This window comes from Moschus berezovskii, chromosome X, assembly GCF_049115385.1.
Source record: "Moschus berezovskii isolate FMDL1 chromosome X, NW_MosBer_1.0, whole genome shotgun sequence".
Taxonomy (NCBI): Eukaryota; Metazoa; Chordata; class Mammalia; order Artiodactyla; family Moschidae; genus Moschus; species Moschus berezovskii.
This window is the reverse complement of record NC_142488.1, coordinates 37,021,769-37,041,564: the sequence shown is the minus strand read 5'-3', so window position 1 is coordinate 37,041,564 and position 19,796 is coordinate 37,021,769. Positions and strand designations below refer to the sequence as shown.

General features: G+C 44.9%; 1 protein-coding gene across 2 annotated transcripts in view; it reads right to left on the bottom strand.

The window, feature by feature from the left end:
* Window positions 1–19,796, bottom strand: part of TSPAN7 (tetraspanin 7) — a 134,804-nt gene that overhangs the window by 11,733 nt on the left and 103,275 nt on the right. Inside the window, exons 2-6 of one of the 2 annotated variants that reach the window (XM_055437954.2) lie at window positions 17,812–18,000; window positions 13,505–13,579; window positions 10,640–10,735; window positions 8,589–8,744; window positions 1,333–1,416 (exon numbers count right to left, since the gene is read on the bottom strand). In XM_055437954.2, the coding sequence (XP_055293929.1) occupies window positions 1,333–1,416; window positions 8,589–8,744; window positions 10,640–10,735; window positions 13,505–13,579; window positions 17,812–18,000 (600 nt within the window). Of the gene's footprint in view, window positions 1–1,218; window positions 1,417–8,588; window positions 8,745–10,639; window positions 10,736–13,504; window positions 13,580–17,811; window positions 18,001–19,796 lie in introns of those variants that run through there. The other variant, XM_088833658.1, reaches the window with a different exon arrangement.

The following is a 19,796-nucleotide window of genomic DNA, read 5'->3' as shown; positions in this document are numbered from 1 at the left end:
GGTCAATGCTACTGCCTCTGTGATGATCCTGGGTTTGGGGTATTGTTTTCTTATCCCAACAACTCTGGGGTACCTTGATGAGACCTAAAGTCTCTGTGGAGAGAGTCTGTTTCAGGCTTCCTTGGGGCTTCCCTCTCTCACTGCCCACAGGGCCACAGAGCCAACTCAGTGAGCCCCGCATCAAGGGTTTCTCCTAGGCAGCACAGAAAAACTTTTTGACTTACCTCAGGCTAGGCCCTCCATATGCAAAAACTGCCAGGCTAATGTGCTATTCCTTGATGGTAAGTACACAGATAGGCTCATCTTATGATAACTTATTAAGCTGTATACTTATAATGTCTGCACTTTTCTGTACATGCCATATTTCAATAGCGAAGTTTTAGGAACAAATTTAGGATTAAAGTGTATCTGTATTGGTTCAGCAAGAAGGAAAGAGGTCTGGGGTCTGCGGGGGCATGGGGATAGTAATTATAGTCTGGGAGGGCTGATGTAGAATTCAGGCAGGTAAAACCAGAGCCATGGCAACATGACTGAGGTGACATTAATTGGGCTTTGTTGGAAAAAATGATCTGTTCATCTGAAAAAATTCTGCATTATGTTTTTTTTGTTGTTGTTGTTAGGTATATATGCTCTATCATTTGACCAGGAGATCAGAAGCCCATGGGTCAACACACTGCCTGGTGGAGGTGGGCAAAATTTTAGATTTCACTTAACCATGCTCCATCCTTGAGTATATGTGGCCTGCTTAGTTTGCATAATTGCTTCTCTCATTCTTTTCTGGAGGCCAAGTGGAGATAAAGGGATATAACATTTCCTATATACAAATTCAGTTTCCTCTTAAGAAACAACAATCAGACCTTCAGATCAAAATAATGATCACAAGATGAAGTTGGCTACATTTTTTTTTTTAAGGAAGAGATCTCATTCATAATTCCCAGGAACTAAGAAATCAAAAAGGGACAGGTCAACCAGGAAAAGAGCCTCTCCCCTCTCCCCCCAAATCCAAATCAGCCATTTGATGTTTGGAGTTGTTTATGCTCCAATTAAGGCAGCACTTTGTTCAGCTAACCTCCATTTGACCTACAGAAGAAACGAGTTGTTTTTCTGGAGCTAGTCATTAGTTGAACTGTAACCGATATTCCCTCGATGGCAAAACTTCATTTAAGTTGAAAAAGGAAAATCAATAAACAGATGACCTGAGGACTAATGAGCAAGGAGTTCTGACCCCATCCATCAGCCTTTCCCCAGGCACAGGGAGGCCGCCAGAGAATCTGCAAACCAGGAAAAGTGAGCAGGAGACAGAGGAAAGGCTAGACCCGACCACAGGATTACCTGGGAGAATGCAATCCCAAAAGCCACTCCAGCGATGATTCCCATGTTGGTCTCCATGAAACTGGTCACCAGATCATAACAACCCTGAAAACACAGAGACACAGTCTCAGAGACATGTTTTATCCAGGCCAAATGGGCCTGGGTTATCTTGCCACACTCACACATATACCCTAATCTTCATTTCGCAAATACAATGAAAAATTTCAAACAAACGAAAGGAACAGAGGGTGGTACAACAAACTCCCAAGTGACCCTGCCTCTAACATCACAATGAACATATGGTCAGTCTTGTTTCACTTCAATTGCTTCAACACTCATCCCCTGGCTGGAGTAACTAAAAGCAAATCCAAGATATACACTTTCATTCACAAATGTTTCCATCATAGGATGAAATTGAACAAGAAGGCTGTAAGATCTATAAGACCAATGCTATAGGGATACAGAGGCAGATTTGAACAGATGAAAAAGCATCCTGCATCCTTGATCAGGAAAGCTCAGCCTGATAAACACAGTTACTAGCATTTTCACAACAAATGACAAAATCGTAGATAAAGTGAAATCTGGTTAGAAGGAGGTGGTTGAATGCCTGCCCGCTTTATGGCACTTTAGGGTTCTTCATACAAAGACTGCTACTTTTTTTTTTTAAGTAGGGAAAAACCTATGTTCAAGAGTCACTTTTCCATAGATTTACTATGTGACCTTGAACAAGTCACTTTCCCTCTCTGTCAATAACTTCATTTGTAAAATGAAATGAGTGTCCCTTTACCATCCTGTGAAATCTCTGCATGTTGTGATTAAGCTGCTGCATTCCCCAACTGTGTTGTGCTCAATTGTGTCCAACTCTTTTGCAACTCTATGGACTGTAGCCTGCCAGGCTCCTCTGTCTATGGCATTCTCCAGGCAAGAGTACTGGAATGGTTTGCCATTTCCTGCTCCAGGGGCTCTTCCTGACCCAGGGATTGAACTTGGGTCTCCTGCATTGCAGGAAGAGCCCATGTTGTGATTAAAACCAACACCAATTTTACCAATTTCAATTGTTTAGTTTAAAATGGATAAAATTCAATTTATTTATTTTTTTTTGTGGATTTAATACCATTTATTTTCTGTCTTTTATTTAAAAAATTGATAACAAGGTCTTTATTGTTTGATACAGGATCAATCTCCATAAAATTTTCTAAGCAACGTTTGTTACTACTTGTAAAATCACTGTTGTCTCTCAGTGTTGGTAAACTGGCTCTAGGACTTGCTGTGGATACCCAAACCCGGGATGTTTAAGTCCCATAGCTAATCATTCATATCTGTATCATTATGTATCTGCAGATTTAACCAACTGTGGATCACAGGCATTGTACATGATCTGTAGTTGGCTGAATCTGAGAATGCAGAATTAAAAATAGGCAAAGCTAACTGTTCACTAATTGTTTCAAGTTTCAATTGTCATACTGCTAATAATGACAACAAACGTAAAAGCTCATGTTTTATCATCAACCACATGGTAGGCCAGTGATTTGCAATAAGCACTGCAGGATAAGCAACAAGGTCCTACTTGATAGCACAGGGAACTAAATGATCTGATTTTGATTTTCTTTGGAACTGGGCCAAATCAACCAAGACATCTGAAGTGATGTATTCAGCTTTGGAAAACATGGTCTTTTTCCAGTTCTCTGGAAAAGGGCTTCAAACTTGACTGCATGAAGCCTGTGAAAAATCAAGACATTCATTTCAAAAGCAGGGTAAAGAGGATTGTAGTTTATCAAGAAAGGCCCACTGAATTGTAATAACATCTGAAGAACAAGAACAACGAAAAACATGTCTCCCATTTTTTAATTCAAAATGTAATGATTTAACATTTCTCATGGAGCCTAGGAAAATCCCATCAATGCTGTATCTTCTAGTAAGTGATATTTTATGCATTCATATTCTGTTTGCAAAGAAAGATGCATTCATTTAGCAGCAGTGCTTTGACACATGTTTGCAACGCAATGAACAAACTATGCTCCTCAGTTGCTGCTGGTAAGTCACTTCAGTCGTGTCTGACTCTGTGCGACCCCACAGACGGCAGCCCACCAGGCTCCCCCGTCCCTGGGATTCTCCAGGCAAGAACACTGGAGTGGCTTGCCATTGCCTTCTCTGGCTCCTCAGTTACCTGGTGCAAATTTGAAGGCCAGGGCAGGGGCGGGTGGCAAAGGAAGTGTATTGTTGCTCATGGGAAGTTTTGAACTGTGATTCTCTCTTTATAGGAGAAGCTTGCTCACTAATTTCATTTCTACTAGTGAAATTATACATTGCAGTCTTTTCCAACAGGTATCAGAAAGGAGGTCAGTTCAGGTTAAGAAGAAGTCAAATAAGAAAAGAGGTAGATATTCTATTCATAATAGCACTAATAGCACTTTCTTAAATGGCAACAGCGAAGATAGTGTTTTTCTGTGCTGGTCATTGTTCATGGCTGTATCTCCTCCCAACAGTGATGTGGGGGAGGTGGGGAGATAAAGTTCAGACCACCAGTGTTACATCAGCTCAAAATACAGAAGCACAAGCCCAATAACAGAGACCAGAGAGAAGTCATGCAGTCTATTTTCTTACTCTGCAAAATAGTTTGGAATAGGTTTGTTTTTGGAATAGAGTTTTGTTTTGTTCTTTGCTGTGAACTTCAGTTCTATACATAAGGTGAATATGTTTTCCTAAAGTATGATTTCTTCTCCATTCAGTCAGACATTATTTTTGGTAAGTCCATTCCACCCAGTAAGAGAAACCAGAAAAATGAAGTAAGGGCTTTGCATTAGCACAACTGTGGCAAAATCATTCCTTTTAAATCTGGCTCCTCAAAGTGGGGTTTTCTATGAGCAGCAGCAGTATTCCTGGGGATTTTGTTAGAAACGCAGAATCTGAGGCCTCAGTCCAGACCTACTGAATCAGAATCAGATCCCGGGGTCACTCATTTTTAATAATTTTTCACGAATGTTTAACAATACCTCTAGATGTTTCACGTGCCCATTAAAGTTGCAGAAGCACTCTTCTCTAAGTTCCCCCACTACTTTTCACTCCAAAGAAAGAACCAGTTAAATTATAGCAGTAAGAGAATTAGTTAAGATGAGAAGAGGAAAGTGATTAGCTTCTTTGTCCTTTAAACAATATAAGACCCAGATTGCAGTAAATGCTTTCTGTCTTCAGTTTTTTCTCATCATTCACTCTGTGGACACACAAGCCCATTTCCCAGGACTTGGCCTAGCTCTGCCCAAACTGCTTTGATCCTACAACCCCAGTGCATGTTTGCCTTCCATCTTAAATTCTCCTGGAAACCACGATCTTATCTGCCCATAACGATCTCATTTCATGTCCTAAAATGAAAGCCTGGTTGTCTAGTGTGAGATCCAGCCACAGAGACCTGCTAAGTGTCCTAAGAAACACCCAGAAACAGCACAGGTAATTTGCTCAGCCTCTCAGCAAGTCAAAATCAACAAGGTCTCTGATGGGAAACACCTGGAAGTGGCAGGCTTTTCAGTAACAAGAGTAGATGGCTGCTCCCGGGCAGGCTCTGGGAGGAGGCATCTCAGAATAACTTTCTGTCTTCCTCTTGCCCTGGAGGCTTTAAAAACTGGCAAGGAATTCCTAGGTGGGAGGGGCTTGGTCAGTGCTATTAGCTAACTGAACCTGTGGACATTTCATCATCATTTGTAGCAAAACCAAAACTGTCCTCAAAACAATAAACATCCTGCTTAACTGTTCTCACCTCTTGCCTGCTCTCTTCCAGTGATTTGGAAAAGACTATCCCATCCCATATGCATCGCCTTTAAAAAAATATTTATACATTTATTTGGCACCATTGGCTTCATTGCAGCACATGGTCTTTAGTTGCGGTATGCAGGCTTAGATGCCCCATGTGGGGTCTTAGTTCCTCTCAGTTCCCCAAGTAGGGATCAAACTCCTGTGTCCTGCACTGGAAGGCAGATTCTTAACCACTGGACCAGAGGTCCCTCGCCTACCTTTTATAGATAAGGTGTCAAGAGACTCAGACCTAGGAAGTAATTTGTCTGAGAAGTTCAAAGTTCAAGTGGGCATTCAATGAGAATACCTAGATTTTCAAGCAGGTTTTAGAAAAGGCAGAGGAACCAGAGATCAAATTGCCAACATCTGCTGGATCATGGAGAAAGCAAGAGAGTTCCAGAAAAACATCTATTTCTGCTTCATTGACTATGCCAAAGCCTTTGACTGTGTGGATCACAATAAACTGTGGAACATTCTGAAAGAGATGGGAATACCAGACCACCTGACCTGCCTCTTGAGGAACCTGTATGCAGGTCAGGAAGCAACAGTGAGAACTGGACATGGAACAACAGACTGGTTCCAAATAGGAAAAGGAGTATGTCAAGGTTGTATATTGTCACCCTGCTTATTTAACTTCTATGCAGAGTACATCATGAGGAACGCTGGGCTGGAAGAAGCACAAGCTGGAATCAAGATTGCCGGAAGAAATATCAATAACCTCAGATATGCAGATGACGCCACCCTTATGGCAGAAAGTGAAGAGGAACTCAAAAGCCTCTTGAGGAAAGTGAAAGAGGAGAGTGAAAAGGTTGGCTTGAAGCTCAACATTCAGAAAACAAAGATCATGGCATCTGGTCCCATCACTTCATGGGAAATAGATGGAGAAACAGTGGAAACAGTGTCAGACTTTATTTTGGGGGGCCCCAAAATCACTGCGGATGCTGATTGCAGCCATGAAATTAAAAGACGCTTACTCCTTGGAAGGAAAGTTATGACCAACTTAGATAGTATATTAAAAAGCAGAGACATTACTTTGCCAACAAAAGTCCGTCTAGTCAAGGCTATGGTTTTTCCCGTGGTCATGTATGGATGTGAGAGTTGGACTGTGAAGAAAGCTGATTGCTGAAGAATTGATGCTTTTGAACTGTGGTGCTGGAGAAGACTCTTGAGAGTCCCTTGGACTGCGAGGAAATCCAACCAGTCCATTCTAAAGGAGATCAATCCTGGGTGGTCATTGGAAGGACTGATGCTAAAGCTGAAACTCCAATACTTTGACCACCTCATGCGACGAGTTGACTCACTGGAAAAGACTCTGATGCTTGGAAGGATTGGGGGCGGGAGGAGAAGGGGACGACAGAGAATGAGCTGGCTGGATGGCATCACCGACTCTATGGACATGAGTTTGAGTGAACTCCGGGAGTTGGTGATGGACAGGGAGGCCTGGCGGGCTGGGATTCATGGGGTCGCAAAGAGTCGGACACGACTGAACTGAACTGAATGAAACTTTAACTAGGCCAATTTCAGTTGTCACTCACTTTTTCTCCAGAGAGGGAGCCAGATAGGAGAGTAAACAGGAAGTGAGGGAAAAGTACCTTTTTGAGGTATCTGAGATGTTCAGGAAAATATAAAGTAGGATTGGGTGGATGGTGCTGAGAGCAAGGTCAGTTTTTGTAGGTTATCAGTAGAGTGAAAAAAAAATGCTCCCCAATCTTTCTTTCTGGAAATCACTGTCAGGATTAGAGAGATGCACTATAGAAGCTGCCTCTAAACTTGCTTTTGAATACAAACAAAAGACCCTGGCTCCAAGGACCTGCTACATCATTTCCAATGAAAGGCACAGTGTGGCAGAGTGCAAGACAGATGTCACTGTCATTGTCATGACATTGACACCGCAGCTACCATTCAACATGACAGTTAAAACATTCTTGTCCTTACTCTCTACCATACACTGTGCTTTAGACACTTTATCTCATTCAATCCTATCAATCCTAAGGGGCAAGTATTATTCTCTCCATTTTACAGATGAGAAAAGCGAGGCTGCAGTAACTTGATCAAGATCACACGACCAGCAAGTGGCTGAGCCAGAACTTAACTGCAGTCTGATGCCAGACCCTGTGGTCCTGACTTCGAAGTCCTCAACTTTCACAAAGAAGTAGCTTGAGTGAATTTTTTTTTTTAAAAGGCTTTTCTCAAGAGTGATGACTGCTGTATCTTCAAAGGATCTCCTGAGGCTCTGCTGTACCAATATCTTATGGCACATCTTGCCTTTTATACCTTGGAGCGTCCACTGAGGGCCAGCTCAGCTCAGCACTGCATACAACGGCAGCATAATGACAGATAGGTGATTAGTGGAGGCGTCCAGGAAGAAACCAGGAGTCATCTCACTGTCAAGAGGTGAAGGAGGCCTCAAAAATTCCAGTCAGAAAAAATGTCCTCTTAGCTCAAACAAGCAGCTGTCTGTACTGAACACCTTACCTCACCACATTGACAGAAAGTAATAAGCCCAGAATGACAAATTGAGCTTCCAGAATGGCAACAATGCCTTGTAGCCCTTCTGCTACAAGTATCGACATTACATGGGTAAAATAGAGAAACCATCTTTCTACATTCAAATCTTGAAAGGGTGGCTACTGAGAATTATTCAGTAGTTGGCCCAGATCCCATAGGATTTTGAAGATCTTCACTTGACCTTAGTAAGAAAAGAGAAAATTTACCTGATGGTGGCATAACCATAGGTCAACTCAACAGTAGGGTTTTTCTCCCTTTTGTTTCACCAAAACATATTTTCTATGTGGCATTTTTCTAAATCTTTAAAAATAGAGATGGCCCTCACACACAGCTGTACCATGTCCTCAGAATAGAATACAGAATTGATTTTCCTTTTCCTCTGACTACCTAAATTTCATTTCCCTCATTTCTACTATGTACTAACTTTCACATTTCTCTTAGACAGCTTTTTGCTCTAATTTCTTTAGGAGTCAGGATGTTGACAGTGAGCTGAACTGAAGTCGTTGATTTTTTTTCCTATAGCAGTGACGTCCCTAAAATCAAGCCCCACCCCCCCTCCTCGCAGAACCACATGCTGTCTGTCAACTTGACTCCCTCTTTCCGCTGAGGACTGGCACCCAGCTGGGAGCAATTTCATGTTTTGAAGGTATATTAAGCAGAAGACAGACACCCAAAAAGAAGAAAGGCAGTGTTCCCTGACATCAGCATCAGGGTTAACAGGAACCACTTGCAAACCTTTCCTAACCATGCCTCGGAGAGTCTCGCTGAGGGACAGGAATGCGAGGCGAGCAGAGGCACAGCTTTCTCTTTAAGAAATAGGGCACCCAGGGCCTCTCCCTGCCCAGAAAGAACCACAGAGGAAGATTCTTGACTCTCTCCAAGATAACCATTTCTAACCTATTTGTCATCATTTCACAGAGACAAGAAAAGCCCTCTGCAGATGTTCACCACGGAGTCCCATTGGGGCCAGAGGGAGCGAGTACCTTCTGGTTCACTTTAGTGGCGGCGACAGTCAGGTTGTGCAGATCCTGGGGGTTGCAATCGGTGTCATTCATGCAGCAGCTCAGGGGGACGCCGTGCTCCAGGAAGTAGGGGCTGGTGCTCCAGTTGGTATAGTTCTGCACACCACAGCAGCTCAACTGTTAACAGGGAAAGGGAAAGAATTAAGGGTGGCACATCAAAGGCACTGTGGTCTCCGCATTTAGCGCCTTGCAGCTTTTAAAAGAAAAACATGGGCCCAGGCCTTAAGGTGACAGGCACAGCTTTGGTGAGCCAAGATGTGCTGAGGCACCGCTAACAATTCTACTTACTGACCAGCCTGTGTGAACTCAGCGAAGGAAGTGAGTTCTAGATGATATGTCATGTTGGTTTCCTTAGCACCTCCACAAAGCCAAAGAGCTGCTCTCTGGCCTGGCTAAGCACTAAGATGAGTTAGCGTGTGACTGGGTACTGCTAAACAGACTGATATAGAGATCAACCGAATTGAGATGGTCAATGAGGAGCTGAGACAAAAATCTTTTACAAAGCTCTCCCCAGGATCTGCACTAACAGGTACATAAGTGGCTTAGAGCAGAAAAAGATGCACATGGAGGAAGAGAGCTGGTGTGGGTAAACCACAGTCCCCCAGCCACCTGGTCTTATAAATCAAGTTCTACTGGGACACAGACGTGCCTATGTGTTACATGTTGTCTTGGGAGGCTTTTGTGCTCCAAAAGCAGAACTAAGTGGCTGTGATGGGCTGCATGGCCTTCAAAGCCTAAAATAATTCCTGCTTGACCCTTTACAGCAAAGATGTGCCAACTGACACAGAAGATAGGGAAGCACATGGGGCAAAACCTATCATCAGTTGGTGAATCTGGGTAAAAAGTGTTCAGCTCCTTGTACAATCCCTGCAATTTTTCTGGGTAGATTTGAAATCCTACCAAAATAAATAACCAGAAACATAAAAAATAAGAACTTCTATAGGTGATCCTGATGGGCAGTCAGACTTGAAACAAGCCAGGCTTGTTTCCAGACAAGAAACACCTACTTTCCTCATATCCTCTGTAAAGATCACCACGCAGCCTAAACCATTCACATGCATGCAAGATCCCCAGTTTCTCTGAGATCTCCCCATCCCCATGCCCACTGTAGCCCCGAAGCCCATGAATGCAGCTCAACTGAGTTCTCTGCCCAGCCTCAAGACACCATTTCCAGAAGGCTGGTCTTAGGGAGGCAACTCAAAGTAAGGTTGTCCTACACTCACTGCCTACCTCCTTTCCAAGGCTTAAGATGCTTTTTTAACTTATTTTTTAATTGAAGGATAATTGCTTTACTGATGCTGAAGCTGAAGCTCCAATACACTGGCCACCTGATGCAAAGAGCTGACTGATTAGAAAAGACCCTGGTGCTGGGAAAGATTGAAGGCAGGAGGAGAAGAGGACAAGAGAGGATGAGATGGCATCCTCCGGACTGGCATTGGATGGCATCACCGACTCAATGGACATGAGTTTGGGCAGGCTCTGGGAGTTGGTGATGGACAGGGAGGCTTGGCATGCTACAGTCCATGGGGTCGCAAAGAGTTGGACACAACTGAGTGACTGAACAACAACAATTGCTTTACATAATTGTGTTGGTTTCTGCCAAACATCAACTTGAATCAGCCATAGGTATACATATGTCCCCTCCCACCTCCCATCTTACCCTCTAGGTTACTTGAGACCCCCTGTTTGAGTTCCCTGGGTCATACAGCAAATTCCTATGGGTTATCTATTTTACATATAGCAATTTTAAGGGCAAACTAGCTCTGCTGTCATTGGGATGCTCACATCCTTACCAATGAAAAGCAAACCAGACAAGAGTGCTCCTTGACACTAATTACCTGGATCACTGGACCCTGAACAAGTACTGGATGTCCACTCTTGGAAAGGGAAGTGAGCCAAGAGGTGGGGAGTGGGGATCAACCGCAAACACTGCTGGTCCAGTGTCACTGGCAGCCCACAAGTCCCCCAACCTCATAGGCAGTTGCAAGCCCCACCTCCTAGCTGGAACTTACGCTGCGCTGCACGTGGTCCACCGCCCGGCTCCTCTCGTCGTTGCCATTGTAATTCTGCATGGCGTCCGTGTAAGTCCTCAGGAAGGTGTCCTTGATCTAGGGAAGACAATGAGGGATGGGGTTCCAGTCTACTATGGCCCAGGTGGACACAGATTTATACCAACTTACACCCCCAAAATAGCCTCTTCTGAATAAATGTAGGCCAGAGAGGGGGTGCCCTGTTTTCTGAGACAGAAGAGCTCAGAAAATTCACCAAAAGGTTTATCAGTTCAGGAGTTTAAACAAATTGTTTCCATTACCCCCAATTCAGAGGAACCCTGCCTAGTTAAATGAGCCACTGAAAGTGGTCAGATTCAGAAAGGGCTCTGATGTTTTTCTAGTTATTTTCTTTGAATTGGTTAATGACTATCCTTCTTTCTATGATTTTTTCTGCCCTTTCTCAGAAGAATGACAAAGAGCAAGCCATTGGCGGGGCAGGGGTCAAGGGGAGGCAGAAAGACTGTTGTTTTGACTCAAATCAGACCCTTGGTCTACCATACAGGAGTGAGGCAAAACCAGCTTTCACTTACCTGTCTTTACTGAAATAAAAAATAAAGGCTAAAGGACATGGACTTTACTTGTTAATAAATGGTTAACCAAACCCTTTCTCCTCTGTGAACACATTTGACCTTGGGTTAACTTTCACATTCTGTTTCCCTGGAAACCGACTGAAGGCGGAGCATCAGAGTGTGTTACCAAGCAACCCTGCTTATGGTAAAAAACTGCCCCATGATTGGTGAAATGACTCAGGTCTAGAGGATAGGAAATGACAATTATTACCTGGCAGGAAGTTTAGGGCTAAACATGGAGACTCTTCTAACAAGGCATGTTCCTTGCTGAAATACTGGACGCTATGCCCATGGGACAGTTACAAGAGATAAAAAAACTCCATAGGGAGTTCCTAAGTTAAGGTGGTTGACACATCCAGCCGTGTTCTCCTGTTTTACTGCATGTGCATTGTCTCTTAGGCAAGGGCATGTCTACACAGGCTTGAGCCTGGACCATTTTGAGGATTCCTGATGAAGAAACAACCCACTGCTGCCCTGCCTGCACGTTGTATTTCCTTTCCTATACCCTTCTTAGTCAACACTGCCAGGCTGTGACCTATTCTCATAATATGTGTTTGCCTATGTGTTCATCATGTGTATTTCACATTCATCATATGTGTTTGCTAAACTGAAGACCACTACTAGTAGCCGAAGAGTGGTGTTGCAACCCCCAGCCACCCCTTTCCACTGTATTTTTTTTTTCAGTGAAAAGAGTTTAGGCAGCTGAGGAGGTTCAGGTACTACATATCAGGAACCATGAGGGGTAAACCCCTATATGGAACCAAGTCCCAACAGTACAGGGGAGGGAGCTGGGCCTGGGGTTCACACGGGCACTGGGGGCACCTCTTGGGCTGTCAAGGCTGTGACTTCATCAGGTTTTACCTCAGCTGAGAATAAGAATGAGGGGGTCTAACTTTGGATGCAGCACCCACATGAAATGGTTCTAGAAGTCTGCCTTGGAATCTGAGAGGCCATATCTGGTATAGGCGAAAGCAGGGCAGTAGGGGAAAGGCACAGGCAGTGCCTAAGGAAGGCTCGCCAGACTCAGCCAAGCACAAAGGCAGGGCCTGCGAGCAACTGATGCCAGACTTCAGGAGCCCCAGTAACATGCCACCTCACTGTCTTTCTCACCTCCCTCTTGCTATTTCTTTCCATCCTAACACAGGTATAGCTGCTTCTATCTTTACTGTTATCTATAGCAGGGGTCCCCAACCTCTGGGCTGCAGAACAGTACCTCCTGTCAGATCAGTGGTGGCATGAGATGAGAAATAAAGTGCACAATAAATGTCATGCACTTGAATGATCCTGAAACCACCCCCCTACCCTCAGTCCACGGAAGAATTGTCTTCCACAAAATCGGTCCTTAGTGCCAAAAATGTTTGGGACTGCTGGTTTAGAAAGGACAATAATAAATTTGGGGAGGGGTGTTAGAACCAGAATTTATTGTAGCATATACAGTTTCTGACCTCTCATCAGTATATACATCTGAAAAGTGATATTGCAGTGGCTACAGATCGTATGAGAGCATCCCATTTCTGCATTAGCATCTCTCCATTGTCTAGAGCAGCCTCAGCAATGGTACGTGGAAAGATGGCCACACGTGACACAGGACAGCTGGCAGTATCCTTGAAATGAGCAGTTATGATCACAAAACAGGAATCAAAATGATTTTCCACCAGCTGTAGAAATCTCAAATTTTACATGTAAATAGAAAACAAAGTGCAGCTGTAGGGGTTTTCAATCATGACTGTCTTCTCTCCTTTTCCCCATACCACCAAGCAAAGCCACAGGGCTCCTCACCACTGGGGTGTAGATTTTACCCTGGTGGGCAGGGGGCACCGCACAGGGACTCTGGGGAGCAGACCAGAGAGCACAGGCTGCTTTGGGGAAATGGAGCACTTTGTCTTTGGCAAATGACTCATCTGGTTTGCTTTTGCCCTCTGAGAAATCCTAATACACGGACACACACTTGTGCCTCACTGCAGTGGCTTTTAAGGTATCTAACCTATATGGAAAGTCACTGTTTCAAAACAAGCCAGAGAATCCTTTTATGTCACAGCTAAATAAAGAAACAGTGAGGGTCATTACAGATTTGGCAAAATTCCTGCATGTAGAATTTTCTGGGCGTTTCAGCTCACAGTAGGTGGCATTTGGAAACTAGCAAATATCACTGGAGATGCCAGCTAGCCTCTCTGTACCCTTTACACATTCCAAGAGGTTTCAAAAGTCTCCCCCCAGAGACCCCTTGAACTGAGCTCTCCACTTGCTGTATACTTACCTCATGACGAAACACGAACCCTGAAATGCCAGCCACGAGCTCAGCCAGAAACACCAGGGACAGAAACATGGCGTACTGCAAGGCAAGTGGACATGGACACCATCAGATACGGTGGGAGTGAGGAGACTGCCTCTTCGGACTAAGTTCCTTCTTGTCAGAGGGAATTAGACAAGTTGTTCTATTCCCTAGGTGGAAAAGTGGAAAAATCCCTAGGTGGAAAAGTGGAAAAATTCCTAGGTGGAAAAGTGGGAAAATCCCCTTCTCCAGATGTCCCCACACGACCCTCCATGTTAGCTTGTGTCTATTCAATACATATAAGCATTTGGGGGCACATGCGCCAAGGACAGTGCATCCAGGGACCAACATCAGGCCTCTCAGGTTGGCTCCACCAGGAGAAATCTGGAAGGGCTTTTTACAACCAAGTATCCATTACTGTGGCTCAGATAGCAAAAAATTCGCCTGCAATGCAGGAGACTTGGGTTCACTCCCTGGGTCAGGAAGATCCCCCGGAAAAGGAAATGGCAAGCCACTCCAGTATTCTTGCCTGGAGAATCCCATGGACAGAGGAGCCTGGCAGTCAATGGGGTCATAAAGAGTCAGACATGATTGAGTGATGAACACTTTCACTTTTCTCATCCACTATTCTTCATGTTAGGCCCCTCGAGGTAGAGAGAGTGCTGGGTGAGGGGGGCGTGAGCCCTTAATACCACATTCTTCATCAAGATCACTTGGAGTCTGCAAGTTGAGAACACTCCCACCACCTGCCCATTGCTGGCAGCTCATTCAGGTTTTAAACTGTTTCGATAGCTAAAAAGCCTTCTTCCCCTTGGCCACAGTGGGCCTCCTTGTAACTTCCACTGGTTGGAGTTGGATATGCCTTCAGGAGACACCAGAACGAGCCCAACTTCTCTTCTATGCTATAGCCCTTTGTGTGAGAACCCAGTCATGGAGGGACCCAGCTGCTTCTCTCCCTTCGGGCATCCCCTCCCATTCCTTAAGCACATCTCCTATGAAATGGGTTCAAACCCCCTTCCTTTGTCAGAACGGCCAGAATATGCACAGGCGACATGACACACTTCCTCGCTCTGGCCTGAATGCAGCCCCTGCAGCGATGGGCCTCTTACCTCTGTGTTCTGCGGACTCGATAGCCTTTTGAAAAGCAAATCGGCTACGCTACTGACAAATAATGTTTGCAAGCATCGAAAACCCTCACTGCTTCTTATACATTTCATGCTTCTTGTACTTTCCAAGGCAACTGTGTGTGTGTGTGTGTGTATGTGTGTGTGCACGCACGTAAGCATGTGTGCCCAAGTTCAGGGATATTACACGGTACTTATGAGACATTAAGGCTTTCCATTTTTGTGACTTTGAAAAGCAGATAAAAGGAAAGAGAATTGATTCCTTTCCTATGAGGCATATGTCTTACAATCTGCTTCTTCTCATCCTGAAATGAAATACACCAGTCCTGAATGTTGGGAATGGTCCTTGGTGATGCCCTGGAATTTGGGTACCCTGCACATGGCCATACTGCTTACTTGTAAAGTACACATCTGTGCACAGGATCATAAATTATTTTTCTCTGCTAGGGGCATCTATATTCAAAGGAGGAAATACAGCCTTAAAATGTCAGTGAGTCTCTCTGCACATTGAAAGCACAGGCACTACCAAACACAGTAATGAAATGAAGGCTCCATGTATACAATTTCCTCTCTCAACTTGGTACAATGCACAATTAGAAACACCCTTTACTTAGGGAGAGTCTCACCCCAGGCCTAGACTCCCCGAGACAGTACTGTGAGAGAGTAATTGTTAGGAGGCAGGTGGGAGGAAGAACTTTTGACTCTGTGGTCAGAAACCCTCCTGGATTGGAGTCCTAGCCATGTTGTGGAGTAACTGTTAGGCAATAGGCCACTGCTCTGAGCCTCCATAAAGTGAAAATAGTTATTTTTAGTTGTTTTGCAATTAATGAGGTTAAATGAGGACTGTAAAATTCTAGAGAGACAGTTAATCAAGTGACTTCTGCTCTGCTCAGCTATATCAGCAGTTTCGCGTCCCTGGGAGGTTCTCTGCTTCTGGAAGCTTCCAGAGAAGAGCTGTTGCTCCTTCAGAAGGCCTACTGGGGAGAGCCTGCATTACATTCAGGTGGTAGGGTTCAAGTTTTCTCCAAATGAAAGTACTGCAGTAGAAACAGTCCTGGCTTTGGAAAGAAGCTTCTTTGGGTTCCGAACCCAGGTCTGTGCACATTACTTGTGTGAACCTGGACAAGGTTCACACACACTTCCAAGTCTTTATCACGCAATATGAAAATACAACCTGCACTTCACGGTGGTGGTGAGGAATAAATAAAATGTAGTACACCCACAGGACAACACTGAGCAGGGAACAGGAACCAAGACCAACCCCCATCCCAAACTTCTCTACTCCCCAAAAGGCTTGTCAGTAAGCTCACAAGTATTAGAAAATGGAAGCATGGTGTGAAACCACCTTCAGAAGAGGCCAGAGATGACTGTTCCATTGTTGCATGCCCTGTTCTGCTTCACTCATAGTCTTTAGGCTGAAAGAAACCTTGGTGATTTAGTCCCATAGTGTTCTTTCATAAATGGGAACAGAAGAGGCCCAAAGAGGTTACATCCTTGCCATCAAGACTTAAGCCAGTTAGTGTCAGGGCCTGTCAAGGTCTCCAGGTCTCTTCTTGTCTGGACAGGTGGATTTGCAGAGGTCTTTCTTTTCTGTGCCTCTGGAGTTAATTCTCCCCTTGGTAATCACTGTACCCAGGAAGAGGGTCTCAGCCCTGGCTGTGCAATAGCGCCCCCGGAGAGCTTTCAGCAAATATGCGGCCAGACCCTTATCACCATTGGCTGGGGGTGGGTCCCTGGCAGAGGTGTTTTTAAAATGCTGCCCAGGTGACTTAGACATGGATCAAAGTTGAAGACTACCAACCTTGGACCAAAGGAAACACTAGTGCCTGTAAGAAGTGAAGATTGACTCAGGGTGCTAGTGGAGGTGACAGCAGCAGAAGTGCCTCAGTATGGTCTCACTACGGCTTTTCCACCAACCTGGAGGATCAGTGGTAGCCAGGGTATCAGCTTCCTGCATGGTCTGCAGGGCAGAAAGTGGCCAAATCAAGCACGACCTCCATGAGGCTGTCAACAAAGAGACCGGGAAGATGGGTCCTTTGGAGTGAATCATTTTTCACACCCATATGTGTCACTAGACGGTATTAAGGGTTACTACAATCTAGGGCTAAACAAGAAAGGACAGGCGACACAGCACTCATGTAATCTCCACTCTCCTCTTTCAGAGAACAAGAAGTCTGAGAGAAATCCTTTTAAATAAAGTTGTCTTTTGAGGAGAGCCCCTTGCAGCCTTTCATCTATGAAAAGTACTGAAAGTGTTAGTCACTCAGTTGTGTCCAACTCTGCAATCCCATGGACTGCAGCCCACCAGGCTCCTCTGTCCACGGGATTTTCCAGGCAAGAATACTGGATAGGGTTGCCATGCCCTCCTCCAGGGGATCTTCCCAGCCCAGGAAACCTGGGTCTCCTACATTGCAGGCATACTCTACCATTGGAGCCACCAGGGAAGTCACTTTTATCTATGAAAACCTTCCACATCAATGGGCAAGAGAGTAGAGAATTAGGCAACTGGTATACCAAAAAGTTGAGACTTGCGTTAACAGTGTTTCAACAGCCTGCCTTATTCTTTGGGAAACATCACTGCTGTGTTTGTCCTATTACTAGGTCCTGGTAGCCAATACTTGGTCCCATATCAACCCTCTATTGAGTGGGGAAGCTCTGGCTTAGTTCAGCTCCCACCACATGGAGTCAGGGGATGCAGATATAGAGGAGAGCATGCCCATGCCTCCGAGCACAGCCAAGCTCAAGGAGGCAGAAAAGTATTTCTCCACTGGGAACTTGGGCATGAAAGACTGCTTATGTTCAAGATGCTGCCTCACCCACCAAAGCTGCACATCAGATGCTTCAAGAGATTTCTAAGACTGAATTCAAAAGTAGAACAGGGCATCTTGCTATAAATGGCTATAAATGGCTTATTGGAACTGCTGGCCACTGCTTTGTCATCATCTACCTCGAGGGACCAGGACTGGATTTTTTGTGCCACGCTGAGTCTGGTCTTGTCTGTCCCTCTAGGGGACTAAAGGGTAGGCTAGGTAAGAGTCTGGACTAAAATTAGAATCAATGAATATCAAGGTCTCGTCTGCGGCTTCAAGAAGGGCCACTTCGCTTTCATGTGATTTGCATTTTTACAGAACAGAATCTGAAAGCAGTATTCCATTGTGACCTACTCACCAGTTTCAGCATCCATGGGCTACCACGGCATGTGGCAAAGCATCCAAACAGGCCAAACACGACGATGGTGGTGCCAGTGCCGATGAGCACATAGGGGGCATTTGTGGAGTTCTCGGCGATAAGGGAGATGTAGGTGCCCAGAGTAAGTTTGCCCCAGACTCCAACGGCCAGCAGGATCACCCCAGTGATCTGAAAAGGGCAGGAGGGAGAAGGGACAGTCAGATTGCTGCTGAGAGACATGAGAATAGACACCAAGCCACGTGGCCAGAATCTGCAGACTCCAGTTTCCGGGAACAAGCAGACACTTGCTTCAGGAGTCCCTGAGCACTGGAAAAAGGCTAGAGCCCATGAGCCAAAGCCATCATACAGCAAAGAAACTTTGATTGTGGACAATTAGATCTGTCCCTTACACAATCCCATAGGCAGGTACCATGTTAACTGGAAGTCAAGCCAACATTCAAGAACTTTAAAAAAAAAAAAAAGCTGCTTAACACATTATTGGACTTCCCTGGTAACTCAGTGGTAAAGAATCCTCTTGCCAATGCAGGCGGTGTGGGTTCGATCCCTGGGTTGGGAAGATCCCCTGGAGGAGGAAATGGCAACCCACTCCAGTATTCTTGCTTGGGAAATCCTATGAACAGAGGAGCCTGGCAGACTACAGTCCATGGGGTTGCAAAGAGTTGGACACAACTGAGCGACTGAAAAACAACACATTATTGATGCCACAGGTGTTATCTTCTGTAAAAATCTCTCAGTCAGGTCAATGATGTGTTTAAAATACATCCTAATACAGGTCTGAGCACCTTCCCAGGTCTGGTCTGACAGCTGCTGCCCGACACAGAGCTGGGCACGACTGCAGTAAGAATATCAGCTGACCTCTTCAATGGCACATGTGTTTATGGAATATTTTAAGGATATCCGGCATGAAGTTTTCAAGAACAAGGTGACCTTCTTTGACTATCATGACAAAAGTCTCTACAGAAGCAAAATACTGAAAGTATTTTTGAATCCCTATTGATGTGCTGCCTTATTTGTGATACTTCATTCACTATAAAAAAACAGAAGAATCTGAATAGTTCCCAGAGTTAGCTATAATACGATTTGTCAAACTGCTCTGGCCCGAAGGCAATCCCCACAGTGTACTAAACCACAGAACCGTCCATCAGTCAGGCCCTTACTTCAGGGCATAGACTTGGGGCTGTGCACCATGTCTAACTATCCAATCCCTGCAGGCCATGCACCCTGGCAGCCTTAGCTACTGAAGCCAGCCATTGACTTTGTGTCTCCAGCTTCCCAGTCCATCTCTCCCTCAGTTTACCAACAGCTGAGCAGCTCATTTGAACTGATATCCCTCCAACTATCACCACTTCTGACATCTTATAAGGCTTGAAAAGAGGCCTGAGTGTCCAAGGTAGCCCTTCTGCACCTTCTCCCACCTTATCCCCTGACGACCCACACCAAGTGCTCCCCAGGAGATGCGGGTTCGACCTCTGGGTTGGGACTGAAGGAGGGCATGGCAACATACAGATTCTTCACTTTACTAAATCTATTACCACTTGTCAAGTGAGGAAGCAAATAATAAAAAGAATGAACCAATGGATGGAAGTAGAGATGATTATATGGAGTGAAGTAAGTTGGATAGAGAAATCTGCCTGCCATGCAGGAGACCTGGATTCAATCCCTGGGTCAGGAAGATCCCCTGGTAAAGGAAATGGCAACCCACTCCAGTATTCTTGCCTGGAGAATCCCATGGACAGAGGAGCCTGGCGGGCTACAGTCCATGGGGTCACAAAAAGTCAGACATGACTGAAATGACTTAGCAGGCAAGCAAGCACAGATAGGTAGGTAGATAGACAAACAGATAAATATAGAGTGAGGAGGCAAGGTAAGAAACTGAAGAAAATCCATATGAAACAAATCGATACCAGCCTCTCCAAGGTTTCCGCTGCCAATTAGCATACCATTCCTTAACTTCCGTAAGCGAA